Source organism: Megascapheus bottae, chromosome X (genome assembly GCF_031878675.1).
Source record: "Megascapheus bottae isolate mThoBot1 chromosome X, mThoBot2.hap1, whole genome shotgun sequence".
Lineage (NCBI taxonomy): Eukaryota > Metazoa > Chordata > Mammalia > Rodentia > Geomyidae > Megascapheus > Megascapheus bottae.
This window is the reverse complement of record NC_143547.1, coordinates 3597427-3614522: the sequence shown is the minus strand read 5'-3', so window position 1 is coordinate 3614522 and position 17096 is coordinate 3597427. Positions and strand designations below refer to the sequence as shown.

Below are 17096 nucleotides of genomic sequence, written 5' to 3'. Positions count from 1 at the left end.
AAGAGATCATGAAGCAGATCCTGAAGCAAATCATTCAGAAAGCCCATACAGGTCTCTACACACCCAAACCACTAAAATGACTATGTAGTTAATCAGAACAATAGTCGCTTATGAGTTTGGTATACATCAAGACAATCGTTGAAGGCCTTTGCAATATCACTCACCAATGGTAATGAAGGTAACTGAGTTGGTGAAGGGGATGGAAATCAAAGCCACTTCTTCACCCTTACTAATGCTAGCTTATGAGAAAACATGTAACACTTCTATTTTATTTCTTTATTTTTCAAATAAAAATTTGTAATTTGCGTGTCCTTCTCTATATGGTTGCTAGAAAAATTAAATGAATTAATATGGGAAGTCCTTAGAACTTAGAACTCCATTAATATAAGCTAATAATGTTACTATTAATTATTTCAGGAACTCTACAATGGGAAATTTATGAAATATGTGGATGGGTACAGTAAGGAAATATATCCCTTCATCTTATGTCTGAGAATTCTATCTAGATTTGGTTTGATTTCATGAGTCTTAGTTTAAAATATGTAAAATACACAAACTGTCTCCTACTGAATATGCCCATTGAACACTAATTTTGCATAAAAATACTTTTATGATGTTTTAGATTGTTAACAGTTTCCCCAAGTCTTGGTGTTCTGCTCTGTCACAGAGCAAACAAATAGCAAAATATCTCAAATAGGGAAAATCCTTAGAAAGACAAAGTGCAACAAAATAAGCAGTAGGAAATGGGTACCTACAGAAGAGGGATGAGAATAAGGGGAGAGCATTAGACAAAGGAAGAAAGGAAGGGAGAGAGAATGCAGTCAAGAATCTGTTCTAATAGAGACTCTCTTTTTAAATACTTGTTTGTTAAACGTGTCATTTGAAATATGATGTAAAATCAATGTTAATAAATTCTTTAATAAAAAAGAATCTGTTGTAAGAAAAGTAAGGAAAGGGTGGGCTGCAGGGAGGTAAAAATGTTGAAAAGGGTGACACTGATCAAGATGCATTGTATTCATAAACTGCTGTGGTGACCAGAAACTCCTTTGTACATCTAAGGATGATAGTAAAAGTCCATGAGGATTTTAGTACTCTTTGTTATCTTCATAGTGACTGTATCTGGGAGCAGTGTATGCTGGTAGGAGAGGCATCTCTGTGGCACATGACAGAATACTACTTCATTAAGAAGGGAGAGGCCATTGCATGGGATCTTACGGCAACTACCTCCACCTCCATTTCAAAAGTTATTGACAGAGTAAGAGAATGCTGTTTCTCCTCCAGTGCAAGAGATAATCTTTCCAGGTAGCTTGAGATCCATCTTTCCTGGCCTTTTGAAAACTTTACTCCATCCATTGTTTTCTGTCTCTCCTTTTTTATTCTACAAAAGGAGAATTATTTCAGAGAGCCAAACAAAAGTGAGGGCTATAACCATGAAGTGAACCTGATATCACATTCACAATCAGACCTGCCTAGTCATTTTTAAAATATCACATAATAACAACGAGGGTTATTTGATTACCTGTGGCGTTTATTTACTAAACACTATAGATGTGGAGAAGAGTAACCTTTGGGCAGTTAGGCCAGTGTATTCTACTATGTAGCTTAGATGCCACCATCCATCACTATTCAGTATTGGGCATTAAAAATAAAGCTTTCATAAGTGTGATTAGCCCTGAAATAGTGGTAAACTAAAAGTGGCTGAGATATTAAGAGTTTGGGTTAGAAATCTGGAAAGTTAATAATTCTCATTTTAATGATTCTTTCTCTGGTGCCTACCATAGTGTAGGGTATGCATTTGCATAGCATATGCATAATTAAGGTTTAATTATGTTTCTATGTGAAATAATCCACTCAGTTTATTAAGTTCCTCCAGAAAGTAGGAAGTACACACAATAACCCGGGGCTTAAAATATAAATTAGATTCAACTCATAAAAGTATATAGCTGTTAAAAATATGTCCAATAAAGTATTACAGATCAAGAATAAATGACGTTGTCATTGTTCTTCAATGACCTACATTCCTCTCCTTTGGAAGCTTTACATGTCTGCAAAGGTAGTGTTTGCATGAGTCCCATTTGACAGCAAAATATCATTTTTCCCTAAATAATAAGAATTTTAAACAAAATTCTTATTGTTTACTATGCAGGAAAGTGTGGCAAGGAAACAAATGAGATAACAAATACAAATTTTCTCAATAAAGTGAATTTTGGAAGATAACAATTTACTATTTTAGTTCCATCACTCACATTTCCACTTTATTAGTAAAGATTATAGAATTTAATACTGGTATCTATATATCAATCTATTCTCTTATCTATCTTTCTACCTATCTCTATATAAATCTATACATAATCTATCATCTATGTATGTATGTGTATGTACATATGTATGTATGTATGTATGTACCTGATAAGTGTTTGATAAGTATATCATGAAAAATGAGATAATCCCAATCCCAGTCTCTTTGAAACTGTTTAGGATGAAATGAGACAATGAAGTACGCAATAAAATGCTCACATTTTAGATGAAGGGTTTAGAGATTTTTTTGAGATTTTGTTGAAATTGAAATGTGAAAGATACATATAGAGCAGGCTTATTTAAGGCTAGCATGATAAAGAGCACTTCCAATTCCAAACACCATAAGCAAAAGGCTTGAGGAATGTAGCACTGAGACTGGAACATAAAATTGGGAGATGAGAGAGAAGAGACAGAAGAACAATGAAATGAACAACATAGAAGTTCTATCTAGTTTCATTGGATCCAGCCCATCATATTTTACATTTATTTCTTTCCAGTAGCTAGTATTTGTGGTCTTTCAAAAATACCTTTCCTGGCCTGGTCATACTATTCAGGAGGTTGAAGGTTGCTGACCAAAGCCAGCTCTGGCAGGAAAACCTGTGAGACACTTAGGTCCAATTAACTACCACAAAATCTGAAGTGAAGCTGACTCAAAGTGGTAGAGCACTAGCATGGGATGAAATAGAAAGAGCTCAGGGACAGTGCCAAGGCCTTGAGTTCAAGCCTCATGACTGACCAAAAAAAAAGAGGGGGGCAGCTACTGAAAATCACTTGTTCACATGCACAGAGATGAAAGTACCTAAGATGCACCCCTATTCACCTGTGCACACCCTGTGAGCAGTCCTTAACTGAACACTGACACAGAAGAGAAAATGGTAATCAAGTTATGTTTCCATTCAAGACTACTCTGCACATCGTCAATACTCTAGACTTCCCCTGAGGGACCCTAGAGACCCTAACCTCTGTTCAACAACTTTAGCTCACATTATATCCTTGCTTGGCTTTCCATCTTCCTTATCTGATTTTTCACCCTGATATATATGTCTTCCCTGATTGCCTACCTTTAATACATCATTTGCAGACAGGGTTTGCTTTTAGGAAGCCCAGCATCAGATATAAAAATAGTCAACAACTTAGCCATGATAACTCTGGTAAACCATATGCAGAGTTACAGAGTTTATCTGAAAGGGATGAGAAGTCCCAGAGTTTTGAGAGTCCTTAGAGGCCTAAAACACTAGTAAGATTTGAGCTCTGCACTCGCTTGTTTTCTGTGCATTCAGACACCAGGCACCCTGCAGCAGTTGCACTACAATATATATATATATATATGTATATATATGTGTGTATTTATATGTATATGTGTGTATGTTATATCTATGTATATTTTTATATTCTCTTTCCTTCAGGATCTAGTTATCCACTGTTTATTTCTTTGCCATCTTTGCACCTGCCACATCATTCTGCACTCTACATGGCATATTGCCTGATGTCACCAATGGATATTGTTAGTCAAGTGTTTTGCTTTTTGACTGGAGCACATAATTTATTCTGGCATTTATATGAAATGTCAGAACCTGAGGAGTACCTTCTCACTTGAGATTTTATGGATGCCTTATTTATTATGGCACATGCTGTTATCACTTGGCACCAAATTCTTATGTAATTATTATATTTTTTGAATGAGTAACGGCCCACAATGAAGAAATAATTTAATCATGAAAGCTGCAACCTGTCAATCTATATCCTCTGAGCTCCTTAACGATCCTTCATCTAAGTCACAGTGTTGTTAAATATATACTGGCATCTCTTAAATACATTCAAAGAAGGGTGGGCACTGTAGAATATTTTTTACCCAGAAACACTTTACAAATTGGTTTTCAAAAGTAGGTATGAAATACAATATGTGTGTAATTGTCCTACTCACAGAATCTAGTTGACAAGTAGAAAAGTAGAATTTTCTCCTTGAGATAAATACAGTCTCTCGTAGAGGAAATTTTTATTTCGTGGGTTTCATGATACTTGCCCCTAGTGTCAAATGCATGCATTTTGCTGAAGTCCCTGAATGTTATAAATTTTGTTGGAATTCAAGAGACCAATGGAACAAGAAGCTACCTGCTGGGTTTAAAGAGGAAATAGTTCTCAGAATATTGGAATCAAGTGTACGTATAAATGAGGCATATGTGTATGATAGACAGATGTGATGTGTAGAAATGTAGGTGCTTGGGGGAAATAAAAAGAACACATATCTCAGACTATGGGTAATTCTTCCTGGTTTTGGAGAGCTAGAGAAAATATGACTGATAATACAGGATTTGTTTGATGCTTATCATGTCAAGTACATCATTGGTGATGTAGTGGTTACTAACTCCAAGAAATGGGAAGGGGTTAAGCCAGAGTAAAATATACCAAATAATATAATATTATCGGTGCCAACACTCAGTGGTCTCAAGTTTTAGAGAGAGAAGGTAGTGTGGCAATTACCTATTAAAAACCCTCTGAGTAAAGACAAAATCTTTACTGTCACCTCTTTTATTCACAGTACACATATTTGCTTTCAAACAGGGATGATGTCTTAAGTTTTGATATTTTGGAGAGACACTGAATCTGGAAGGCAAAACTCAGAATTCTAGACAAAAGTTCTATCTTTGCTGGTGGCTCTTGCCTTTAATACTAGCTATTTAAGGGGATATGATCTGAGGATTGTGGCACAAAGACAGCCTAGGCAGAAACATCTGTGTGATTCTTATCTTTAAGCTCCAAATAGCTGAAAGAGGAGATGTGGCTCAAGTGGTAGAGTTATATGCTTTCCTTATATTCCATGACATCTGTAGCTAAGGAATTAGCAAAAACACCTTTCTGCTTTCTCCAATGGCCCCTGGCTGTGGAGAAACATGTGCTTCTGAATCAGGCACCCAGGCTGGACAAAACAAAATCTGACAACAGACATAAGTGAAGGATATACATGGCAAATAACTTCTTTATAATAAGTGTTCACCCAGTTCCTCTTCTGGGTGTGCTATATCTGCAATTGCCAACCCTCAAATACTAGAAACACTCAATTAGTATTATATTCTCTGTGGATTGTACACTAGAAACCTAGCAATGTTAATGCTATGGATATCTTGAAGCAATGTTTTGAATGCAAGTTTAATGTAAAGCTAGTCTGTCAACAATGTGTCTTTGTGTACTCTACTTAAACAACTAATATTGATCCAGAGCTGTTGATTACACTCTAAGGTAACTTCACTATTTCTCCATCACCCTCTATGATGACATTCTGAGAAAAGGTATGAGAGATACTAGTAAGAAAGAATCAAAATATATAATATATTTAAGAATATATATCTATTACTAATACTAGTTATAATCTATTATAATACTATTAATACTATTATAATCTATTAATAATATAGTGATTATTTCAAAGATATTTCTTCTGTATCTATCTCCAACAAAAAAAAGTTTCAGTGAGAATTTATATATCTAAATATATCAGGCATGATCATAAAGCAAATCAGCATAGAAGATACTTTAATTATAGTAGGTGAGGAAACTAAGGTTCACTTCATATGAGTTGATCATATTGATTAATTTCACTTGTAAATGGCATATTTAGCCTATGTTTAAAATTTATTTCAAGGAAGTCATGGAAAAGATCTCAACAAACAGTTGTGGAAATCGAGACGTCATCATGTTATACTGAGGAAATGGCTCAACTTCAAAAAAAGTTAGTTTGAAACATGTATTTGATATTCTATTTTCAAAAATCATAAAGACTAAAATGGAAAATTAAGCTAAAATCGAAAAACTAAAAAGAAAAAACAGCACAAGAAATTTATTGTGAATGTTGTACATTATATTTATAAATTATAATATTATAGAAATTACTAGATAGGTTTTAGATAAAATATTTTTCTACTCTGATTAATGTCTCTTTGCTATTTGTTTTTAATACCCCTATTTCTTTATATAACTAAATAAAGCCGGAGACAAATAGCTTCCAATAACATTCTAACTACTTGAAAAATTCTCTTGTGGCATTAGGATGCTGGTGATGATCATGCATTGAAATGAAAGTTTCATTTACTAAATATGAGCTTTTTTAGTCTTATGGACATTATCTTTCCAGAATATCATTTTATTTTATTTGAATTTTGGGTTTCTATTATCCTTTGTTTTTATGATAGTAGTTTAGATTTATGGATTTTATGAAGATGAAATTTTCCAAATGATTTCAAACAATACTAATATTCCCAGGATATGATCAATTGAGTATTGGAAAGACATTTTTGTGAGTTCATTTTCTCTAAGTTTTCTCAAAGCTTCTTAAATAGCAATAAATATTAAGTGTCTTCAGATGTGGTTTCACAGAATTTTCCATATTTACTTTACATTTAAAATCTTATAGAGAACATTTCATAGGAATAGTGTTTTGTGATATATCTTTAACCAGATGCTGATCTTACAAAACCTGATGGCTCCCTTTCCGGTAGCTTTATTCGTACCTAAATTTGCAACAATCAAATCAAAACCAAGACTCAAATTGTACATCTTTGATTTCTTTAAGAATCTCCTTGGAAGTTTCCAGGGTCTTCTTACAGAAGACTGACACTCTTGTTAACATTGGAATTGGAAATAAAATATGGACAAGAGCAAAAATTCTGGAAAGAACTAGTAATTTCTCAGAGGAGAGACCAATTCTCTAGGAAGACTGGATGTACTTAAGCTCTTCTGTGGTTAGATTAATAATTGATGGAAGAGTATTCCCAAAGATATTAATTTAGACTGGTAGGACAGACAAGAGCAAGGTTGGAACAGACCTATAGAAACATCCTATTCCTTTATTTGAAGTTGACAATATAAAACCAGGAATGGTTAAGTGGCATGTGTGAATCACAGCTGTCAAAACTACAGTCAAAACCAGATTCTAGTTTTGTGAGATTTCTAGCTTTATTTGGTAAGATAGTATGGATCTAATGTTGTTTTAAGAAAAAAAATACTACAGAGAAGTTATCATCTTTCAAGTACAAAGGGAAACACTTTTTGTTTTCTTTTTTTTTTTTTGTCTGTCATGGGACTTGAACTCTGGGCCTGGGCGTTGTCCCTGAGCTCTTCAGCTCAAGGCTACCCCCCTACCCCTTGAGCCACAGCACCACTTCCAGGGAAACTTCTTTCCTTCTACAATTCCTAGAGTGTAAAAAATGAATTAATCTGTTAAAAATTCCAAGATCTAAACATTTTGAAAAGGCAGAGCTGGAGAAAAGTAGGGCCCAGAATATGCCTTAAATTTTAAATTGATATACAATATGCATATTTATGAGGTACAATGTGATGTTTTCATATGCAACTATATTATGTAAGGTTCAAGTCAAGATAATCATATCAATCTCTTCCAAGATTTATCATTTCATTGTCATGAAAATATGGTCCTTGGGTAGTTTTGAAATGGTTTGTAAAAGCATGGTTTGAGAGATAGAGATAGATCTTCTGGTCACAAATTTGTTTTGATATTAAATCCTAAATCCTTCAATTCGGTATGTTCCTTATAATACACATGTGGCAAACATAAAACCAAAGAGCACAAGAAAACTTTTTGAACATTGTACATTATATTTAATAAGTTATATTGAATTTCATCATCTAACTTGAATTGCTGCAATGTGGTTTGCCAGTTGCATGCATGCTCACATTACAGACTTTGAGCTTCAAAATTGAGAAAACAGATGTTTTGTTTTCTTTGTACATTTGAGGAGGGGAAGTAAAAATGCTCCTTCTTACAGAATATCTGATAAAAGACATCTTCTTTCTTAGAGAATACCTGATAAAGTCGATCTTAACTATTTTGTTGGATATGAAGTCATTCTCAGAAATCAACATCTTGAAGTATTTACATGTAAGCAGAAGAAACCATATTACATGTATAGTTGATTTTTTAAAATGAAAGAAAAATTCTGTGGGAGTGTGATTTTAAAACATTCCTAAAGAAACAAAATTACCACAATACATAGCTGCAAACAGATCAGTTCAAGGAGTAGGAAACAAGCAACTGTCCTTAGCATTCACTATTCCCTGGAAACACATAGGAAGGGCTCTCCTCCCGCCCTTCTAATTCCTCACTCAGACTTTTCCTCTTCAAAGCTCCACCACATATGCAAGGAACAGAAGAGGACAGATAGGAAAGCAGATCTCAAAAGTGCTGCCCTAAAGCGATTTGGCATTCTGTCTTGTGCTTAAAGCAAAACCCACAACACATCCCAGGATGAAATTACTGCTGAAACAATTACATCAATATTAGCAACATATTTAATCTATTAGACACTCCAATGCATGTATTAAAAACGAACCACATTTCATATATATGCACACTGAATGTGTTTTGTAGGGTAATGCTGTAATAACTAATCTTAAATCAATTCTTTCAGCCAAGTAATTAAAAAAATTTACCAGTCCTGGGGTTTGAACTCAGGGCCTGAGCACCCTCCCTGAGCTTTGTGTGCTCAAAGTTAGTGCTCCACCATTTTAGCTACAGCTCCACTTCTGGTTTCTGGGGGGGGGGGAGTATATTGGAACTAAGGATCTCATGGATGTTCCTGTTCTCTCGAGTTTTGAATCTCAGTCTTCAGATCTCAGACCCTGAGTGTCTAGGATTTCAGGCATGAGCCATCAGTGCCAAGCTCAGCCATGTTATTTTATTATCTTCTTTTCTTTCTCCCTTAGTTGTCTTTCAGTCTCTTCAGTGAAGAATCCCTGTTGGTAGCTATGCACAATATATTTAGCCAAAACCAATGTTTTCCTAGACAAAATGTCAACTATCTTGCAACTGGGCTTACTAGGTCAGTTAAAATGAATTCCCTTAGCATAATTAAAAGCATCTCAAAAATTATATGCTGTATTTGTGTCCTTTAAATCTGGCTCATGCTTGACATTTATAGACATCTGAAAATCCATTTTCCTTTATAACTCTAACAATGACTCTAGTGTGTTTAAACATTGGCATTGTTCCATTAGAGTTCTTTTCCTCTCTGCATTTAAGGGGCAATTTACCTCAAGCCTGTTGATTAGGAGACACAGAATTTAAGCAGAGTATGTTTTTTTATGTTTTTGTTCTTTTTTTTTACTGTGAACAATGTAATTGTGTAATTTATAAACCAGATAATTCCATAAGCTCTACCAAGTTGATTTATAGTTGCATTAATTGTCTTTTGAAACTCCTTATAAAACCAAAATTTCAGCATAACCAAGGATTTGCTCTTTTGGATAGTTCTGCTATTTTGTACATTCAAATGTAATTCTGATTCTCATAAGTATCCTGCTTCTGTTTATCAACATCCATAGTAATGTCTAATGTCCAAATGCAATCGAATGATCAGAGAAATGATCATGTTGTAGCTGCATTTTCACTAAATGAGAGAAATATCCTTTTCAAGTGTCCTACTGTGCAAGTGCCCCTTATTGGAGTTTCCATTTACATTTGAACTTGGACTCTATTGAGCTACACATTATCAATGGGCAAAACTAGAAGACCTCTGATGTCATGAAAATAGACCAATCTAGGTGTACTTATATCTGAACGATCACTTGAGCTGCTAACTCAAATTTCAGGAAACTATCTTGCACACAAAATGTATCTTTTAATGTCACATATCAGACTTCCAAATTTAGGTTTTAGACATGAAAAAATTAGTGTTCCTGGTATACACAAAGAAATGGAATGAATTTATTATCTCCTGGTATTATCTACTTCTGATCCTTTTCCTCCCAAAATGCTGTAGTGAAATGTATTTATTCACGTTGGGATGAAATGTGTGATATAATGCTAAGTTAATTTCATCTCAAAGAAAATTTCATTAAAATAGAGGCTTTGTTTCAAAAAGAGAGAAACAGAGTTAATGCATTTTACCCAGCTTTGAGAATTTCATTAAAAGTATAATGTTAAAAATGACATTTTCGTTATATAAAAATACTGATGAAAGAAAATCTGATTGGATGGTGGAATAACACCATGATAAATCACCTAAATGTAGACAAATCACCAAGTAAGGAAAGAAGCTTCTCTGTTAATATACAATCATCATTTGCCATTGTACTAGGACAAGGTAGTTGTTAATGGACATGGCTAGAATGTTATCTGTACTGAGGATTTAAACATTTTGTATTTTGAGAAGATGTGGCCCAGGTCTCTATGGACCTTATAGATAGAATTCAGTTGGCAACTCTGACTCATGACTTTGTTTATACACTTGTGCTTTAGCACATCAGAAAAGCTATTTTTTCTTAGAGTTTCTAAGAATGTCTCTCAATTACAGAGCCTAACTCTGAATCATTTCTGGTTTCCTTTTCTAGCTAACATCCATCTTCTTTCTTGTATGTATGCCCATTATGACATCTTTCAGACTCCATCAGGGATATGGGAAAGACATGCAACATTTTACTGACTTGAAAGTATTCAGGGAAATTTATTTCCAATAAAAAATTATGCATATGCATTTGTGTTTTCTCTTGCTGATGCATGGCAACAAGGGAAACAGAAAAATGTGTTAATATTGAATAAGGCTGCCAGAATAGCCTTTTTTTTTACTTCAAAAGCCCACATTTGGCTTATGCTTTTGTTCTTGTAATCACATTTTGCCTTTCTATTTTATTAATTGCTGATCATTATCAATATTATTAAGATGATGGTAGTTATTTATGTATGTATTTATTTATTTGGTCAGTCATAGGGTTTGAACTCGGGGCGTGAGTGCTATCCCTGAGCTCTTCAACTCAAGGCTAGTGCTCTAGCACTTTGAGCCACAGCACCACTTCTGGTTTTCTGATGGTTAATTGGAGATAAGAGGCTCATGGACTTTTGTTCCTGGGATACCTTTGAACTGTGATCCTGAGATCTCAGCCTCCTGGGTAGCTAGGATTACAGGCGTGAGCCACTGGCTGCATGCTTGATAATGTTTATTGTTGTTGTAGCTTATTTGCTTTGGAATACTCATAGGGAGACTATCACTATCTTAAACGCAATTGGATTTTCTAATCGCTCTTCATTTTTACCTATTTAATTTTCTTTGATATCTTGCCAAATAAATATAATGTTGCTAGGTATCTATTGTCCCTAACATTTTTTCTCTCATTGACTAAGCTATGATCACTTCTATTTACCACTGTAACTACTGACAAATTTTCCACCTCAACTTCTATGACAATTAATTGGAAACAGCAGTCTTCATAGTTGATCTACATTTTCTTCTCTCTCTTGTCTCTCATTCTGGAGAAAAAGGTGAAATTGTTTATATTTTATCTCAACATTAAAATTTTAGTAGGTCTTCAATACTGTGTGTACATATAAAAGAACACATCTATGTCCTGTCTCAAATACAGTATAAAGTGGATTCAGAAAATACAAATATGAAAAAGGATCATGTTAGATATGTAAATTTCTATGGAAAGACCAAAGGAGGGAATTGATTCACTCAGAAATAATGGAAGATCTTTTACATTGGAAAAGCCAAGCTCCCCCAAATAGAAGGATTTGGGAGATGTTCAAAAAATTGATCTGATATAGTCTATGTAAATAAAGTTCATAAAAATAGTGGTATTCATTGAAGTGCAGAGTTCAATAGAAGAAAAAATCAGTGAAGTTAATAAATTATAGTTTCCAGTAATTACCCCATTTCTCTAAGTCATTGTACTTAAGGCAGTACATAGCAAGTAAATCACAAAGATGTCATTATGCTTTGGCTCAACTTTGCCTACTCTATTCATTTTTCTCTAGGACCATGGCAAATGCCATTTTCAAAGAGAGACATCCTCAGAACAATCAGGAAAAAAATCACTTCAAAAGATGCCTCATTTCTGTGTCACTTAAAGTAGCAATGGTATCATTGATATTTGTTTCATTTCCATTTCCATTTTGTAAAGGTACCTTGACCTTAATGAACAATGAGTGACATGAGAGGTGCTCACAAACCTTACAAACCTGAATGTCTTTCCATCTCTAGACCACCTCCATGATTCGATTTCCATAGACAGCAACTGGTGGAATCCTGTAGTGTTTTGTCTAAACTGCCTTAGGGATTTATTTTATTTTATTTTTTTATTATCGAGATAATGTATAGAGGGCTTACAGTCTCCTTAGTGATTTTAACTATTTCTAATGCTACAAGCATTCACACAACATCTCTCGCCTCTCAAATTATTGATAGGTACACACACACACTGACACACCTGTTTCATCTTTCACCTTTCCAAAGCACCTAGCAGTTCCTGTATTGCACATAACCCAGGTATGAAATGAGCAATCCAATCTCATTGGAAGCTGGATCTTGGCTCGTTTTCCACATGTTTTTCTTGCAAATATTGACTTCCAATGCAGTGACCACAAACCTCTTGGAAAAGGGACAATGTTGAAGGTTTACTTTTCTTTTTTCAGGAAAATTTGGCTCTGTGCTACTTGATCTCTTTTGGAAATATTTTTAAATAAGAATACTTGTTTTTTCAAATTTTTGATATATTTTCTTTATGAAATGTTCCATATCTGAGTAGATTCAGAGGTGTAGCACTTAAAGAACAAATGAATTTAGAACTTATTGTAATTCTTATATTTTCCAGCAATAAAAATCAAAACTCAAGGGAAACAATGCAATTAAATTGTGAATAAAAAATTACAGAGCAATGCATAAATTACTACATAGTATATAGATGATAAGTTTCTCCTTTTATAAAATAACATAAATACTTTATAATACATTATGTTAAGTTAAATTATAAACTACCTGTCATTGTAATATGTATTTAAAATGAAAGCATCACAAGATTTCAATTTTATTGGTGATTTTCTTCTTATAACATTTTTTTCTAAATGAAAATTAAAATAAAACAAATGGACAAAAGAAAAACTCCTAGAAGCTATCTGGTATATTTCTATGATGTTAAACAAGAAAAAAAATAAAATTTTCTTCCATTTGCTTTTCATTGAAGAATAAAAATATCCACAAATTTTGGCATGTGCAATTTCTAATTCTATAATCTGCTTTATCTCCACCCAAATGATTTCAAGTACATAAATAGAAAATGTCAAGTGGGATTTAAAAAATTCAGAGATATTAAATTTGCAGCCTCTTGTTGCAAAATCAAAAACTTCAGTCCTGGAAATGTGTAAAAAATGTATTTTATCATGAGCTTTAAACATACTTAGATACCATCCAAATATTTTGGTATAGTCATTAAGTCTGCCATGCATCCTTGTGGTGGTTTGTGATTGTCAACACTAACATTTGTCTTGTATTCGCTTTCAGTCATAGTTCCACTGAAGGCAAAATAAGGATAGTACTGATCTTTGGCGCTAGTATGATTTATGGAATAGAGCACCAACAAGGGAACTTCTGAAACGTGGCAAGCAACAAGTAGAATTTCAGATGCTCAAATTAATGACTAATTGAAAAGAATGCTAAAATAAGATGAGCTTTGCTTGTTTTTCCATAAAGAGACCAAAATTCTTTGCACACTAAACTGTTCAGACATCTAGAATATTTCTCAAAGGTTTAGCATAAGTTGTAAGTAGCACCTACCTTTAAAGTTTGGCCTGATTCTTGCATCATATCCTGATGTCCTTCCCATTAATTTATCCAAGAAATCTGAAGGCGATAGGGTCTGCGAAGGTTGTTTTCCAGACCTGGAGTCATGGTCTTTGCAGAAAGCCTCCCTATAGAGATCATTCACTTTGTTAGCAATAATTTCATTTTTGTCTACTGAGAACTAAGAGTCCCAGAATATTTAAATGACATTTTAGGAGATATATTTCCTACTTTTCTATGGAGAATAAAAATAGTATAATTCTTTAGGAAGACTTAGTTAAAGCCCCCAAAATATATACTTGAAGAGACAAGAGGGGTAGAAGTAGAATGCAGACAAGAATGCATTGTGTATGCCAAATAATTAAGAAAACTAAGGGAATGAGTATGTTTAAGGAGGGAGGTGAAGATTTTGAAGGGATGTCAAAGATCAAGATGTATTGTACATATAAATTGCTTTGTTGAATGGCAAAAATTCAATGGATAACCTAAAAATTAAGAAAACTGAGGTAAGGGATATGGTGGGAGAGTGGCACTGTATTCATAAACTGCTTTGTTGAATGACAAACCCTTCATAAAGAAAATCAAAATATACAGTAAAAAGGAAGAAAAATAAGAACACATATCAACTGCTGAACTTGTATGTAAAGTCAACTTTAAAAGAAGTATAAATCCCGAGTCATGTCACCCAACTTTATAAACTTTAACCATAAGATGTTTGAAATGAAATAATATATAATATATAAATATATATATATAGGTTACAGATTTTATGGGAGCATAAAAACTGAAATTTTATTTTGAGAATTATTACAGATGTGGAGATGACAATTTTTGAAACTGATGCAATGATATAAATCTATACTTTAAAAAATTACAGGATTGCATCCTTATATGTAAGTTTTTATCTCTCATAAGAAATCTATAAAAAGATGGATTAAACAAAGTGAGCAGTGCAATCATCATATACATACATTTTCACCTGCCAGGTTCTATTCCAGTTAACAACTATTAATGTTTTTCAGTGTGGTGTCTAAAAGAGAATTTTTACTTAGAATTTTAACATCATCTTGGTCAATAATGAGCCTATCTATTGTTTCCATTGTTTGTTTTCAGTTGTTTGTGAGTATTCAAATTGTCGACCCTCCAATATAGTATTAATGAAAATAAACTTTGAAATCACTTCTCTTTTTTACACAAAAAGTTGGTTTGCCATATTTTCATATCTATGTTAAAAGTGATAAAGAGCTTATGAAAAGATCATGTTAGGTTTATAGGAATATTAATTCTTTCATAGGTATACTGGTTGACTGTCACTAAAGTATAATTTTATGAGCTTTGTTTTCAACAGTTTAGCACTTGTTAATTCTGACACTAAGATTATGCCACATTATTGTCAAATTTTCAAAGAAAAGACTTGAAATCCAAGTGCCAAGATGTTTTAAGCATTTAGTAGAAGTTAACATTAATATAATTATTAAGAAATACTCACATTCACATATGCAGATTCATCTTATTAATCAAGTGTTATTTGATTATGATGGTAGTGGGAATGGTGATGATGAGGAGAAGGAGGAGGAGATGATGACGATGATGATGATAGTGAAGATGATTCTAAAGAAACCCAGCCTATAATCTCTCACAGTAGGACATGTGAACCTGAAAGGAACATAGTGGGATTTTCCCCAGTATCCATAGCATTATTTCTATGTGTTCCATTTTTCTTGATTCTGTGAAAAAATACCATAAAATTTTATAAAAATTAAATGAAGCATTTCCTATTTCATTCCTGTCTTAGACTCTGCGTGTTATTTATTAGATGGTTATTCTAGTTACTGATAATAAATTGACATTTTCAGGTATCAATTGACTTGAAAATTAGAAAAATATGTGAACTTGCAAATAATGATTTTACTTATGCACACCCTATTTCTCATAAGACATTAATACATACATGTCATTTTAATTAAATTTGGTAAGCAATTAATTTCCAAAGTCAGTAGAGTAGTAAAAAGAGATTTTGATTATTTAAGAAAATTTATGAACCATAATACTCATAGCATGCTTCTTTTAGTTGATGAAATATAATAGAAGTCCCAAGTTGGCTGAGAATCAGGGTTCTTTTGTATTTTATATAAAATGAGCATGCTCCAGGGAAATTAATCTAATCAACTCTACCATACGAAAAACATTACACCCAATGTCTTCTTTAAATTACTTCCAGAAAGAATTTGAAAGAAAACCCATTAACCTTATATAGAAATATAAAGAGCATGCAACTCATCAGATTACCTTTGTATCGCAGTGAGTGTGAAAATGTGTGTAGAAATGCATAGAGTACAGATTCACCATAAAACTTGCTTTTGTGACAATTTTCCACCCTCCCACCATTATTAATCTTTTTTTAATGAACAAAAGAAATCTGACTCTCTTCTTTAAAATTAAAATAGTATGAACAAGAGCACTAAAGAAAAGATAATTGCATGACACTTTTCGTTCGCAACAGTTTTCAAGTGGCAAATATCAACATGCAAAGTCGTTTCACCTACCTGAAGTGGTTTGTCTCTAAGAAAAATGCAAACAAGGCTGTCAAAATGTTCACTAGCTGCCGGTTCATTCCTGTTTCTGTGATGCTTGTGGAAGATATCCCGAAATGATTCCAGAAAGAAGCTAGGACAAAGTATCTATTTATTGTCCAGATTCGAATTCTGGCAGGAATCTGGTTTCCTTGAAAATCAAAAAGAGATTTGGGGTTGTGTAGTTTGCTGAGAAAAAACATAAAGTGCCAGTCTTGGGCATCATGGTCAGGTCAAACCGAGGCTCAGGACCATCACTTAGCTCAGGAAAGACAAAGCCTCAGAACTGATGAACCCCCCCCCCCAGCTGCTTTCCTGGATAATGAAAACACTGCTACCTTAATCGCATCCCCATGTAAAGGGGGCTGGCGACAATGCCACGCTGAAAGTCGGGTTGCTGTGGCTTTTGTTTTATATAGCAAAGCCCTTTCTTCCAGAAAATGTTCTCTTTTGAAAAGAAGTTGTAAATGGGGGAGAGAAAAAGACTCTGTGCGCCTGAGTGTTTGAGGGAAAGAGGGAAAAAATCAAAAATCGCTGAGATCCTGTGCTGGAATGAGGGCTACAGAAAGAGACGGAGACGTGATCTTACCCAGCCTATAAATTTCAGCACTCGGACAGCTCCTAGCTCTGAAGTGCGCATGTTTCCCTTTTCGGTAGCTTG

General features: G+C 33.8%; 1 protein-coding gene across 2 annotated transcripts in view; it reads right to left on the bottom strand.

The window, feature by feature from the left end:
* The window catches only part of Glra2 (glycine receptor alpha 2), a 118256-nt gene extending 101550 nt beyond the window's left edge, over positions 1 to 16706 (bottom strand). For both annotated transcript variants that reach the window (XM_090326664.1, XM_090326665.1), the window contains exons 1-2: positions 16409 to 16706; positions 13857 to 13990 (exon numbers count right to left, since the gene is read on the bottom strand). In XM_090326664.1, the coding sequence (XP_090182790.1) occupies positions 13857 to 13990; positions 16409 to 16638 (364 nt within the window). In that variant the 5' untranslated portion in view covers positions 16639 to 16706. The remainder of the gene's footprint in view (positions 1 to 13856; positions 13991 to 16408) is intronic.
* Positions 16707 to 17096: the final 390 nt, after the last annotated feature.